The following is a 15,439-nucleotide window of genomic DNA, read 5'->3' as shown; positions in this document are numbered from 1 at the left end:
CGGGTCCCCTCTGGAACCTCGGATACACGCTTTTGCTCCTTGTAGGAGGTCTAAAGATTTGGCTTTAAAATATGAAAAGCACAGCTCCTAATGGAAATGGACAGATGTTCAATTTTAAGTGTCTATAAAACATCACACGTCGGCCTCCTTGTTGGAACTCAGTTACCCCTTTGGTGTCACTGGCTGCCCCTCTGTGGCTCTGCCTCTTCCCGTTCATTCATCCCAGTAAACATTTGCCTGCTGACTCGGAGCTGAGAATGTAGCAGGGAACAAGGTAGAGAGAGGGTCCTTCTCCTTTTGCTGGGGCCACGATTCCCCTGCTGGCCTTGGGGACCTCCACCTGCGACCTGTGGGCCCCTCAGAGGGCTGAATTGGGGACAGTACCTACTGGAGAAAAGGACTGCGGAGACAGCGTGGGTTCCTGTAACAAGGACAAGATGTGTGTCAGAGGTCTGGGCTCTTGTCACTGTGTTTCTTTGCCAAGTTTCTTAATTCTTTCAGTCTCAGTGTCCTGTTCTGTAAAATAAGTTGTCTGCCATCTACATAGGGTTGGTGGAGAATTTAGGCAACCTTTGGCAAAGCTCTAAGATACTATAGAAATATAAATAGCTATGTAGTTTTTTTAATTACTGGAAGGCTAAATCTTTAAATTGCTGGACTTTCTTATCTGACAGCGGAAAATCTGTCTATTCTTTCTGACACAAATCTCTTAGACAAGCTGCTTTCCCCGGTGTCCTGTGGGAACCGTCTTCCTGTTCTTAACTTGAGCCAGGCCCAGGGCACACCCACCGCCGTGGGATTGCCTGGATCTTGTGCTCTTGGACCTGGATTCAAATTCTGCCGCCCTTCACCCCTCCCTAAGGGCTGGGTGAGCAAGCGTGTGTCTGCCTGGCAGATACCAGTACCCAATAATGTTAGCTGTTGCCATGATTATCATTTATTAGTAGTAGTACTTTTGTTGTAATTGTTTAAATGTATTCCAGTATTGAGATTATATTAAAACACTACCATCAGCAATAGAGACAGCTTGCTTGAGATCTTGGTCACACTCCTCCACTTGCAGAGTCTCGAATTCCTTCTCTGCTCTCAGGAGCAGTGGAACTCTCTGCTTTAGGAATCTCATTATCCACCCGGCCCAGAGGGATGCCAGGCCACACGTGTCCACACATCATTTGCCAGATGAAGAAAGGACAAGTTGTTCTCCGTCGTTACTGAAAAAGCAAAGCATTTTTGAGGAGGTGCCAGGGCCACAGAGCTGGACACCTGGTGAGCACACCTTGGCAAGCAAGAACAGAAGCTGAGCTCGGCTGCCTCTACTCCTCACGCCGGACGACCAAGGTTTCATTTCAGAATGCCGCCGGGGCGATCCGAGAAGGACGCGCACGTGTGCTCCATCTGTGAATGCCTTTGCCATGGCTTCTAACCTTTGCCAGCTGGGTCATGCCCAGCTCAAAACTGGCCCTCAACTCACGAAGATGCAAGATCTCAGAAGATTTTATTTTGCTGATTTATAGCAGGCTTTGCTTTTCTTTAACAAAAGAAAAAGAAAAAAGAGTGAGCCGATGTGAGCAGCGTGAGGCTCTATATCAGTTGTGTTGGTGAGAGCTGTGCCCATGTTTTCCAAAGTGTGGTGTACAGCTCCCCGGGGGCCGTGCCCTCACCTTGGGGGCTGCCCGGTCATTTCAAGAGTTGTAAGGATTACTCGCTCTGTATTAGAAAAAAGTAGAAGTAACATATCAAAACCACAGACTCACAGATGTTATTACTTAGAATGATGTAAGTTCGTTGAAATTGAACAACTGGCTTCATCAAAAGATAAGTATTAAGTCAATAATGGCACCGGAGTATTAAGGGATTATGTGTGAAGCATGCAATTAGTAACGGGGCTTTCCAACCAGTTAGGTGTTCAAACCCCAGAACGTCTCTGATTGCTCCCCACGTCCCTTGCCTCCCACACCTGGTGTTGAGTGGACATCATGAAACCTCTTGCATGAGTCACCCCAGGTCCTCTTTCCTCTGGAACCCCAACTGAGCTCTGCAGGTGCCTGCATGCCTTTACGCAAGAAGATTTTTGCTTGTTTCTAACATAATTTCCAACTTACAAAAAAGTTGCAAGAACAGTACAAAGGATTCCCATATCCCCTTTGCCCTAATTCCTCAATTGTTCACATTTTACTACACGTGCTTTGTCATCCCCTCTTTATTTATGGGGGTGTGTGTGTATCCATTATCATCACTCTTTCTCTGAGTCATTTGAGAGCAAGTTGCAGACATGAAGCTGCCCCCCTCTAAACACAACACAGCAAAGCAAACACACCCCAGTGTTCATTTCCCCCAAACAAGGACACTCTCCAGCACCGTGCCCATACGGCCATCCAGTTGGGAAACCCATAGGATACGTCACTGCACCACCCAGTCCTCAGAACCCGTTCCGATGAGCAGCACTGGTCCCTTTTTCCATCTGATCCAGGATCTGGTCCGAAAGCATGCGTCTAGCTCTGCATGCCTGCAGATTCTCCTTCCGTCTGGAAGAACTGCTCAGTCTCCCTCTGCCTTTCGTAACCTTTCATTCTGGAAAAATCCCTCAGCCTGTGTCTATCTGGAGTTTCCTCATAACCAGACTGGCTGTCCCTTCTGGTCAGCGACCCCACAGCAGTGATGCTGTGCTCTTCCCAGCAGGTCACGTCCAGGATCCTCAGCCATGTACAGGATGAGGATGGTCCCAGCCCTTGGGATGGTGATCCTGGTCAACACCTGGCCAGGTCAGTGCCTGCCAGGTTTCTCCACCATGACGTCATCATTTCCCTTGGGTCGTCCATCGGTGTTTGCTGACAAGGTGCTCCACACCAGTGTCCTTTACTTCTTTAAACCTGTTTCATCCACCTAGTTAGTGTCCTTCAGTGGCTCCTGCCTGAATTCCCTACCACTCCGATGGCTCTTAACGGTGATTTTCTGTTTTCGTTACTCCTGCTACATGTACTAGCTGACTTTGTGCTCTAGGGAGGAGATTTCTCTCCTCCCTTATTTGTGCATTTGTTCATGTCTTTATGAGTTCATGGATTATTAATTTTCTTGATAGGTTATAATCCATTATTATCCATATTTTTTTAATGCCCAAGTTAGTCCCAGATTTGGCCAGTGGCAGCCCCTTTGATGTGGTTCTTATCTGCTTTTGACATGACTCCTGTCAGCAGACAGAGCTGGGAAATAGGTATGTGTGCAGGTATGTGCACACACATAGACGCGCACACATCCTTTATATCTAGTTCTGTACTTACCTGATGCCTCTAATTGTAACCCACTCCTGAGAGGTCTTCTGTGCTGAATCAGCTTTTGTATAAGCAAACCCTCTGATGTGAGAACCTGGCTCCATTACTGTTGGTGTGGTTATTTGGGGGCGAATCTCCCCGTAGGGAATGATTTCCCTAAAATACTGGCCTCCTCCAGGCCTTTGCAGCCCCTGGCCCTTCTCCTTCCTTGCTCTGTCCAAGGGAAGGAAAGGAAGCCTGGTGGCTTTCCTACCGAACCACCAGGGAGAGAGGGAGGGAGAAGCTCTTTTTTTCTGGAAAGCCCTTGCACATATCTGTCTATTGAAACACTTGGCTCACCCCGACCTTACCCTGGTCGCCCCAGGGGCCTTCCCAGATCACCCCAGCTTGAAAGAAGCCCATTTTTCTATGTCAGTTTGTTCTTCTGTTACCACCCTTCACAGTTCTCCTTGCTTTAGACTTTGAACTTGCCTTGCTTTTGATCAGTCCACCCTGGAACATGTGATCCCCATTTTTTTTTTGAAAAGCACTGTATTGAGGTATGATAGACATATAAAAAGCTGTACATATTTAATGTATACCATTTGGGGAATAAGGATATACCTGTGAAACGACTGCCACCATCAAGGCCATAAACAGACCTGTCACCTCCCAAGGTTTCTTCCTGCCCTTTCCTGTTATTACTACTAACTACTACTACTTTTGGTCCCATGTAGTTCATTCTGGTGTCGACCAGAAGCTCTTCCTGTGGCATGGGTTCTGTGTGTAACACTGAGGGTGCTGGCTTTTTAGACTGGAAATATGAATGTCTTCCTCTTTGACGCAGAACCCTTTCTGTCTCAGTCTCTGAACGGGGGTGACTCATGGCCTTTTGGAGAAGCACTTGTTGATACAAGCTTCCCTCCCTGACGTGCCAGCGGAAAATGAACCCTTTGCTGGCCTGACTAAATTTATGGTGGGCTGGCTCCAGCAGCTGGTGGCAGCAGCTGGTGGTTAAAATTTCTGACAGATTTTTTTTTTTCCTCCTCTGAAAAATATTTCAGTCACTCTAGTCCCAGCACCACCACTAGTAGAATCTAGAAGCCATTTATAGCCTCTTACAGTTGGTTTGAGAAGAGCTGTTTGTGAGTCCTTCCACATACCCAGACATCAGCTTTCCCTGTCCTTAGCCCTCTGGAGCATAACCAGATCGCTAGGAAGTAAGACACGCTGGGAAGCAAGACAGAAAGGCCCCGGGGGCTGATGGTACAACGTGAATTTGACACATTTTTCTTTTTAGCAATTTCATGTGGTTCAATCTAATGTACCTGTATACACACACACGTTTATTTTTAAATTATTACCATTATGTCGCGTGGGAGGTTTATAAAGCTTTATCAGAGCTCATTAACTCTTGGTTTGTGCACTATTCCAACCCTCAGCCACGTTCTTTGGTCTGTAGTCCATTAGAAGCAGAGAACTGGAAGGCATAAAGTAAAAGAGGCAGGAGAGTTGGTGAGCAGAAGTGCTGGCTGGCAGCCTGCGAAGGAGGGGCAAGACCGAGTTGAAGAGTTCTCGGGGATCATGCCTTCCAGGGCCTCCACTTCACAGATGGAAAAGCGTAGGCTCAGAGAAATCACCTGGCTGAGATCCCAAGGTGGGGCTGCTCTAGCATCCAAGCCTCTTGACTTCATATATAATTGTTTTCTCAGTGCCCTAGTGTCATCCTTCCTCGCTTACATACCGTGTTTCCCCGAAAACAAGACCTAGCCGGACAATCAGCTCTAATGTGTCTTTTGGAGCAAAAATTATGACCGGATCTTATAGTAAAATAAGACCGGGTCTTATGTTAATTTTTGCTCCAAAAGACGCATTAGAGCTGATTTTCCGGCTAGGTCTTATTTTCAGGGAAACATGGTAGAGTCACTCAAAATGCTGAGTGCGTGTCATTGGGAATATTTTAATTATGTTCGAAGATTCTCTGTTCCGATAAATCAGGGACATGCCCAATATGCTTTGAAAAAGAATTCCATCCCAAAGAGTGAAAAATGCCATCCCATGAGCATGTGGGCAGATAGCTGTTACCCGAAGAATTCTCCACTGGGCCCTTCCTTGTCCCCGAGTGTTTCTGTCTTGGGAAGACGCTGACAAGCGTAGGTCCCCACAATGGAAAACCTGAATACAGAAGTGGGGGGAGGGGTTAGGGATGATGGCATTTCTGACTGTCCCATCTCTTAAAACTCACTGAGTTATGAACTGAAGTTGTTCCCTGGCACTTAAGGGTTTCCTTAAATATGTTTTCTTATGTGTTTTATAAAACCAGTATGTGTTCAGCATAGAACTAGAAAATAGAAATGAATTTAACGAACAAGAAAAAACACTCGTAGTTACACTCCTGAAATGATTACCATGAACACCTTGGTATATGTGCTTCCATGTCACTTGGTACTCTTTGCCCTGCTGCTGTCTTTCTGTGTGTATTTATACATGCATGTACATATGTGAACACACATACATGCATGTCGATATACACAGGCACTTAAAATCTGCATCATGCTGCCAATAGTTTTTAAATCTCTTTTTAGTTAGTAATAGGCATATTTACCTCTAGACACATGGAGAGCTACCTTATTTTTTTAAACAGCTGCAAATGAGTCCGTTCTGTGGCTGGGCCTTAATTTGATTAACTGTCCCCTACTGTTGGACATTTGGCTGGTTTCCGGTTTTTGGTTTTGGGGTTTGTATTTTTTTTTTTTTTTGCTGTTATGATCACAGCTGTGATCAGCATCTTTGCTCAGCACCTTTAATCACCTCCTTAGAATAAATTCTTGGAAGTAGAATGGCTGTGTCAAAGGGAACGCTGGCTTTTATGGCTTTCAGCGTGTGTTGCCAAAACTCCTGGGCCATGTTTCTCCACTCAGGTTTTATGACTTTGGAAAGTCGATCTTGCCTGTTTAGGATTCTCCGAATCGTGATCCAACAAAGACGTCCAGAGCCCCTGCTACCCTCCCTCCTTCGGGCGCAGTCCGTCCTTCCATCCTTTCACCTCCTCTCTGACTCCTTGGGTGTGGTCATTGGGCTACAGGATCTGGTTCTGCAGGGTTTGGAATGGTGGGTGGGGACCATGGAGGAAGAAGGGAAGGAATAACAGAGGATCCATGGGAATAAGCAGTAATGTGGGCACAGACATGTCCTCGTTCACTAGTCCGATTGTATGTAGGACAATTTTGGGAAATTCACCCTGGGCTTCCCCGCCTCTCGTTCATCTCAATGCCAAGGGCAGCTTTTTGTGGCTGAGCATTTGCTAGAAGCCTTGGCCTGATTCTTCAATTGACAATCAAGTCGCAGTACCTCGACCTGGCCTTGTGATCTGGCTCCTGTCCACCTCTCCCGTTTATAGTCTTCTTTTTGTGCAGTCTAACCACAGTAACTTTTTTGCATTTCTCCAGCCTGCCAAACTCTTTCCTGATCCAGGGCTTTCAGATATTTGGCTCCCTGTACCAGAGGGCACTCTCCCTTTTTCTTATTCTTCAACCTCTGAGACATAGCCTAGTGTGGTAGTTAAGAACATGGCTCCTGGAGTCAGGCTTAGGTTTGTGTCCTGGTTACGCCTCTTACCAGCTGTAACAAGTTACTCAGCCTCTCTGTGTCTTACTTGCCACATCTGTAGAATTGGGATAATAATAGTACCCACCTCACAGAGTTGTTGTGAGGATCAAATATGGTGATATCTGTGAGCATGCAGACTGACGGTTCCTGGCACACCCTAAGTCTCAGGAAACATTTGCTGCACTGAGCTGGCCAGCTGGCCTCCGCTTACCACTCCACAAGGAAGTTTTCCCTGACCCTACTCTGGGCCAGGATCTCCTCCTACTTTATGCTCTCGTAGCCAGCTGTACCTTTCCTTCTTAGCGGTTACTACAGTTGTTACTACCCCGTGTCCCCGAAAATAAGACCTTTTTAGCTGGACAATCAGCTCTAATGTGTCTTTTGGAGCAAAAATTAATATAAGACCCGGTCTTATTTTACTATAATGTAAGACCGGGTCTTTAATATAATATAATATAATACCAGGTTCTTATATTAATTTTTGCTCCAAAAGACACATTACAGCTGATTGTCCAGCGAGGTCTTATTTTCAGGGAAACATGGTAAGTAAACATGCATTTTAAAAAATGTCTGAGTCTTGCCTACAACTATAAGCTCCATGAGACCAGGGTCCACCTCTCTTTTGGTCACAACACAGAGCTGGTGATCAGTGAATATCTACTCAAGAAATGGTTATAAACTGTCCCGTTACTTATTGCTGCAGAGCCAAGTTCCTCAGAAAGAACCAAACTCATGGCCCTCCAGGATGAGCGAATAAGACGGACCTGCTTATGAGAGGGGTTTCCTGCAGAGTGAGCTGATGTGTGTGACAGTGACAGTCAGTGTCCAGGGACCTGTGTCTCTCCAGACTTTCAAAGGCAGCCTGTTCTTGGAGTTTATCTAGTGCTGACCTTCTCAGTCGGTGAAGGACCACTGTTGTTTTTTTATTTCTAACTTACCGTAGATCAAAACTTCGGAAAATACAGTTAAATTTGGAGGATTACTGGAAAATGAAACAAAGTCAAGGCCAGGGTTTCTCGACCTTGGCTCTGCTGACATTTCGGGCCGGGTGATTCTTCATTGCGGGGCTCTCCTGCGCTTGTAGGATGTTTAGTCGCATCCCTGGCCTGTACCTGCTAGAGGCCAGTAGCGCCCTTCCCCTTCAGTTGTAACAACCAAAACTGTCTCCAGACATTGCCAAATGTCCCCTGAGGCAAAAACCGCCCTTGGCTGAGAACCACTGATCAAGACCTACAAAACACCAGCCCTGACTTTTATTATTAGATTCAACAGACGTAAAATCACTCTATCAAATTGCTCTAAAGCTTTCTAAACTCTTACTCAGGTTTCTGTGCAGTCTCATCACGGAGTGGTGACAAACCCTCCTGGGCCAGCACTATCTGGGGACCACACTCGGAGCGGCAGCAGACCCTTCATTTATAGAAAGGGAAACTGAGGCCCAGTGTGAGGTCCAGAAACCTCACACGTGCTGTTAAAGGAAACGTGCTGTTAAAACACACTTAAAACTTTAAAGAACATTTCTGAGCTTTGGTTTTTCCTTCTCCTCTCCCCAGTTCACCTGTCGCAGATGCTGTCATCCAGCCAGCTGCCCTTGAAGACCCGGAAAACCCACTCTTAGCTGCCTCTTCCCACCACGGTGATGTCAGCAGCCAGGTCTCCACGGATCTGACAGCGCAGAGGTAGGGTGGGGGCTGGGCCTGCGGCTGGTGGCGGGATCCCAGGACTCAATCCCCGAGGCTGACCCCCCTTCCCTTCTAATCATCATCGGTTCCCCCCCACCCCTAACAGGGTCTGCATGCCTCTCCTGCGAAGGGCTGGGCCTCTTCTTGGGCCTTAGGAATGATCTGAGGAGATACCAGGAAACCCTCCTACAAAGGCCATTTTAGACATTTGTTCCCTAGTGGTCTTCAGGAGCCACTGTTTACAGTAGAATAGGAGAGATAGTGTACTGTTTATACCTTTTCAGGGATGACTTAGGTGGCTGCCTTCTGGCCTCCCGCAAGCTGGTTAGCTGCTTGGTCTCTTTGTCTTGGGTCGTGGTCAGAGAAGAGGAGCCAGCAGCACAGTGGGGAAAGGGACCACCAGGTCCTCTTGCCTTTGCTTGCAAACAGGCCTTAGGGGGGAGGGTGGCTGCTTCTGCTTCCGCTCGCACCAGTCTGCCCTCACTCACCCGGTGCCTCACGCCCCAGCAACCCCATGCGGATCGTGATTTCCCCGTGCGTAGCCCCGACTTAGGTTTTACCTCTCTTTCTCCATGCAAACTCGGAAACTCAGTCCTTTATTTGCATCAAGCTTGTTCCGAGTCAGCTTCAGGACTCTGATGTGTACGCACACACACAAGCACGCCTATCCGTCCATCCACCTGTCCATCCATCCATCTATTCAGTCTCATCACGGAGTGGTGACAAACCCTCCTGGGCCAGCACTATCTGGGGACCACACTCGGAGCGGCAGCAGACCCTTCATTTATAGACTTTCATTTATACAGAAAGACCCTTTATACATTTATAGACCCTTCATTTATACACTTTAATTTTTATTTATGTCATTGATCAGCTGCTTTGTGCCAGATATCGCATGGCACTGGGGAAAACATGGTGAATAGGACAGATGTGTCCCTTCCCTCCTGGAGCTCACAGGACAGCATCCCCTCCTCCAGGAGCTCTTCTCCCAAGACTGAAAGGGGATCCTGTCTCTGAACTCCTGCAACCACCCATCCCCCTGTGTCACTGCCCTTCACAGATATCCAGAAATTGTCCTTAATCAGTCTCCTCTTGGGTTTTCTAGGGACACCTAGAGGGGCAAGGAGAAGATCTCTGAGCAGAGGACATAGGATGACTTGGCTAGATGGCTCTCAGGAGAAGTAACATCCAGCTGGGGGTGTTACTGGTGCTTCTAAAGTCCCCTCGCAGACCTGAGACTGTGTTTTAAATGACGAGTCCCAAGCCAGCAGTAGGCTGGTGCTACCTGCTCTTAGAGTCCCTTCGGAAGGCACTTCCTGTGCTCCATGCACCATGCTGTCTCTCTGTAAATCCTCTCAACACCCTAGGAGGTGGGGGATTCTATTATGACGGCCATTTTACGGGTGAGCAGATCCAGCCCCAGAGACATGAACATGTGCAGGGTTCCGTAGCTACTGTAGTAAGTAGCAGAGCTGGAACCTGAAGCAGGTTCCGTTGGTCGTCAAGCCTGTGTTCTGAACTCCCCACTGGCTGGGGGTAGAGCCAGGTTCCCTCATTCCACCACACCACGGGGTCCCGCCTACATCACTGGCCTCTCTCAAGACCAAGAAAGACATTGAGTAAAGACGTTGTGTCACCTGGGACCATGACCAAGAGTGATCACACAGGGCCGGAAGGAACCGGTGGCTAAGTACAGATTTTATCAGGGCTGAGGAGTTGGCCAGCTTGCTGGTAGATCTCTGTGCCGACTGAGTGATTTTGGTGCCTTGCCCGTGTTAACAAACAGTTGTCCAGCGTTGTCTTGTCTTTCCTGGAAATTGGTGGGAAGAGGCCATTCTGACAGGAGGAGCAGGGATGGGTCTGGCTTTGGTCGCCAGCTGTCCCCACCAAACGCAGTCCATCCTCATGACACACACACTTTATACTTGTGATGTTGCTAAGATTTATTTGAAAGCCCGAAATCAGTACTCGTGGCTCCTTTGTGATCATTCAGAGCAGCGGAAAATTTGAGTCGCCTGACGTGCACGTTCCCAGCTGAGATGGAGCAAGGTGACACTCTGTCTCCTCATTGCAGCTCTCTGTATACAAGCCCTTTCCAGGTATATTTAGTGCCCCCTGTTTCATAGTTTTGTGCATTTTGTTGATGATTTTGCTGTTTTAAATGGTCCCCAAGCATAATGCTGAAGTGCTATCTAGTGTTTCCAAGTGCAAGAAGGCGGCCATGTGCCTTGTGAGGAAAATGCTGTGTTAGATAAGCTTCATTTGGCGTAAGTGACGTTGGCTGTGCCTTTGACTTTCATGAATCAACGATATGTACTGCAGCCCTCCCTTATCCTCGGTTTCGCTTTCCACGGTCTCAGTTACCTGCAGCCAACTTTGGTCTGAAAATATTCAATGGAAAATTCCAGAAATAAACAATTCATAAGTTTTCAATTGCCTGGGATGTGAATCATCCCTTTGTCCAGCGTCTCCATGATGTTTACGCTTCCTGCCCATTAGTCACTTAGTAACCGTCTCTGTTATCAGATGGACCATTGTGGTATGGCCGTGCTTGTATTCAAGTGACCCTTATTTTACTTAACAATGGCCCCAAAGCACAAGAGTAGGGATGCTGACAATTTGGACATGCCAAAGAGAAGTGGTGAAGTATACGTATGCGTGGGGAAAAAGCAAAGTATATAGAGGGTTCAGTATACTATTCGCGATTTCAGGCATCCACGGGGATCTTGGCCTCTGTGGGTAAGGACAGATTACTGTACTAAGAAAGCTGTCTTTCAACAGAAACACACATAAAACAAGGTCATGTACTGATAGGTTGACAAAAATATGGTGACCAGAGGCTGGCAGGAATCTAACCCTGTATTTCTCCTAGGAGCAATGGCTCGGGTATTTGCTAATTCAGTGTCTGTGGTAACTTCATAGAACTACTGCAAAGAATGAAAACCAGCTGTATTTAACCTTGCCAGTCCATTGGAGTAACTGAGAAGGGCACTGTGGGTGTGCAGTGGGGGCCTTTCACACCTCAGAGTGGCCCTGTCTTAGCTCACGGACTGAGTGGTTTATAAACAGCAGAAATTTGTTGCTCACAGTTCTACAGTTTTAAAGTCTTGGGATCAAGGTGCCAGGGTGTCCTCAGATGGCAGAAGCGGCGCCCCAGCAATCTCTTCTAAGGGCACTAATCCCGTTCACAAGGGCTCCATCCTCGTGACCCAATCGCCTCCCACAGGCCCCTCTCCTAATACCGTCACCTTGGGGGTTATAATTCCAACTTGAGAATTTGGGGGCACTACCATTTGGCCCACAGCACCACCCAAGGCTCCCCCTCCACTTCCTGGTTAGAGACAGGACAGGAGAGGCAGAGGGTGAGATGGAGGCAGGGAGGGGAAAAAACGGGGCAGACAGGCGGCTATAACACTCCTCCCTAGAGGTTTGCCTCGTCACAGAAACGGGGGTGGTACTTAAAATTAAAAAATTAAATTGAAATTAATGTTTTAAAAATATGTTTCTAAAAAAATATTTTAAAACAACAACAACTGGGGCTGGAGCATGTGCTTGAAGCCACCCGTGAGAAAAAAAGCGGGCCGCTCCCTCCCTCCCTTCCTGTGGTCTGTTAAGTCTCTGGTGCTGGATGTATCCTTCCCTTTTAAAAACTCTTCTTTCTGAGTAGGAAAGAAGAGAGAAGACACCCCCATTTCTGAGTCAGTTCTCAAACAAAGAAAGGGATTTTGAACACCCCTTTTTTAATTGAAGCCCTGGAAGACATCAAAGCTTGCTCCCTCGTCAGGCAGAGCCCCTGAACCCACTGTAAGTGGTTGAGCTTCCATTTTGCTCTTGGCATCCCTGGATGGCACACAAGCTGATCCCAGACCTTCGAGAACATTCTACAGATGACTAGATTGCCTGTGGCCACTTGTACTCCCATCTGTTCAGTATTTTCAATTTTTTTTTTTTTAAAGCAGCAGAATTATTTTTCAAATGAAACCTTCCAGCTGTACCACCGTTTATTAAACAGTGAAATGGGCATTCTGGTTACAGCTGGGGACCCCCAGTCAGGAATCCAAACAAAAGGGTCTCTGTCGACCTGTAAGACTCCTGTGGACACAGCTGGAAAACTACTCACCTGACTCATGTCCGTGGGGGTCAAACCTTAGAGACGTCAGAAATAATCGGGTTACAGTTCAGCTTGCTGCCCCGCCCCCAGAGTTTCTGGTTCAGGAGGTGTGGGGAGGCGCCCCAGACTAAGCATCTCTGCCAAGTTCCTGGGTGACGCTGCTGCTCCTGGACTGGGCTTCGCACTCGGGGAACCGTTGGGTAAGGCGGTTTTGTCCAGGTGCTTTTCTCCTCACCTGTCTGGCTAGTAAGAGCTCAGGGTCGCAGACACCTGTGCCAGCAGCTGGTGGCTGAGTTTCTGATGTCCGCCTCCTGACCAAAGAACCAGGAGCAGGGCTACCTCCTACTCAGTGTCGTAGCTTCACTAGAGAGTTTCCAGATTCAGAAATGGAGTTCCAGAACTCTTTGAAGTTGAAAGCACAGGGAATGTGTGCTGCCTGAACAGCTTCTGTTTTTCCTCTTGCTCCAACTCATGGGGTTTGTTCTGGTTTCACCTGCCTGCATAAGAAGATTTTTCTGTTTTTCAGCTATGCGTATGAGCGAGTGGGTTCATCGACCTCACAAAGCTTAGCTGAGCGAGCACCGAGTAAAAATTCAATTATAAAGTATTATGTTTTTAATTTAGAAAAGGGATCACCCACAAGTCTTCTCTGAACAACAGAATTCTGTTGTACCATTTACAAGGTATGTGCTCATGAAACAAATTTATGTAACCAGTAGCCAGCAGGCTGAGTAGCGAGGGGTGCACCTTTATGTGCTGTTCGGAGTCTTTGTTTGAGTTTCCAGTGTCCACCCAGGTGGTATTAGGTTGAAGTACAGGTATCGCCATATTGGCAGTTATCAAATAGTGTCAATTTCATGTGGTTCACACCAACACAGGCTTTTGTTCTTGTTTTGGTTTTTCGTGGTTTGTGAACTGCTTTGTCTATGTCGGTAGATTTTGACTTTCTGAATAAAAAGGTAAATCTTGTCTATTTGAAATTGGTTTCCTTTGGTTGTCTGCATCCCTGTATTCTCGGTAACCAGGACCCATCAGGGTGCATGAGAAAACTCGTGCTCCTGGGAAGAGGACACAAGTTGCTGCTGGTGGCTGGTGACAGTGGTGGGAATGAATGACCTGGATGGTGCAACCCAGATCAAAGCCTCTTGTATGGTTTGGGATGGTGGTTATGACTTTTCTTTGAGTGAATATTTTCCTTCCTGATTGTTTTGCTTAAACCAACCTTAAACGTCATTTCCTCTGAGCACAGACTGGCTCTGTGAGGGGAGGGAGGGGAAGAACACTCTGGGAAAGAACTGACAAGCCTGTGCGTGGTTAACTGTGTGGAGCCCGCCCACAGCTGCACATCTCAAGGTCAGCAATGTTTGGGGGCTGTTCAGGCTCTCACGTGGGCTGGGGTTCACGTGCTGCTCTATCTCGCTGGTAACTAGAAATAGCTCGATGTGTCTGCCTTGGAGTTTCCAGCCAGTTTGCAAGCCTCTCTGGACACCTCCTGATTTTGGCTTTCCTGCGTTTCAGCGGCTGCATCTCGGAGGTGCAGGTTGTATCTGCCATCGCTGGACTCGTTTTATCAAAGCCCAAGCCTCTATTGGGCTGACTGTCCATGCTCCGATCGACCAAGCTGAACTCCCCAAACCAACCATTTCACAGCACTTTCCTTTCTGTAGCTTGTATCTCACTTTCCATCAGAGCTGTGTCTGGCCCTGGCTCTTGCCGTATTACGTGATCGTGTGCACTTGGGGATTCAAGAAGAAAAAAGCAGGAGGCCTGTGAGGGCGGCTATTGTGCTAATACCTTCCAGATGGTGATATGAAAAGAGAGATAAGACACTGTCGCCCATCTGGCCCTACAGGACCTGATATGTTCGGCCTGTATCTTGGGGGCTGTTATCACCCTTCCATGACAGCTGGGGTCACTTTGGTGTTTGTCCTTGGACTTGGACAAGGGCTTAACTTGGCAACTCCAGCCCATCTCTGAAATGAAATTTGCCGTCAGTTCAGTGGGGGATCTGCCAAGAAGGACTCAAAAGCCCTGAACAGGGAATCAAAAGACAACAGTTGCTGACAGCATTCTTGCTGCAGCTGGACTGTTGGGCATTCGGGCTGAGTACAAGCCCCGAAGCAACATTCTCTGTCCTGTGTGGGTGGAGGCCGCTTAGTGGGGCCAGTTGTTTGCGAGGACCTTGGTGAGGCACTGGATCAGGGATGGCAACCTCTGACCCATTAGTAGTGGTTCCCTAGGGATCTGTGTTAAGAAGGATTCTGAGGTCTGGTCCAGCTGGGCCCAGCAGGAAAGACTGCCTTGTCTGCGAAAAGTGTGGTGGTTTATGTGCCTTCTTCGTCAACTCTTCTCCTAAAAAAATAAATAGCAGGCTTAAATTAAATCATTTCCTTCGTTTTCCCAAAATACGGACACTCTATGTGAATTTGTATTCATCTTTTTTGTTGTTCCAATAAGGCTTGGAAAATACTGATTAGCTCCTTAAATGGGAAAAGGGATCTGGACTTTTGTAAGTAGGAAATTACCCTCCCTTCCCCCCCGGCCCACTTTCCAGGGGAGGAGATGAAGGGAAAGAGAATGTAAATGCCTGCAGAAGTAAAAGGAGAACAGATGTGCGGACCCCCGTCTCGGTGCTCTGCCCACATCTGTGCCGGGTTTGGCAGCTTCAGGAGTTCCCCTGAGGGCTGGGAGTGGTGCTGGGGATTAGAAAGGGCCCAACTCTCTCCCTGAAAATAATGTCTGTAAGGCGAGTCGCTGTTGGTCATGGGAGACTTGAGTGGAGACGGGAG

General features: G+C 47.6%; 1 protein-coding gene across 1 annotated transcript in view; it reads left to right on the top strand.

Moving 5' to 3' along the window:
- Positions 1–15,439, top strand: part of TACC2 (transforming acidic coiled-coil containing protein 2) — a 170,640-nt gene that overhangs the window by 63,521 nt on the left and 91,680 nt on the right. The window contains exon 6 of the mRNA XM_033129785.1: positions 8,411–8,536. Coding sequence (XP_032985676.1) covers positions 8,411–8,536 — 126 coding nt within the window. The remainder of the gene's footprint in view (positions 1–8,410; positions 8,537–15,439) is intronic.

The sequence above is a fragment of the Rhinolophus ferrumequinum genome, chromosome 16 (assembly GCF_004115265.2).
Source record: "Rhinolophus ferrumequinum isolate MPI-CBG mRhiFer1 chromosome 16, mRhiFer1_v1.p, whole genome shotgun sequence".
Lineage (NCBI taxonomy): Eukaryota > Metazoa > Chordata > Mammalia > Chiroptera > Rhinolophidae > Rhinolophus > Rhinolophus ferrumequinum.
This window is presented reverse-complemented; position numbering and strand designations above follow the sequence as displayed.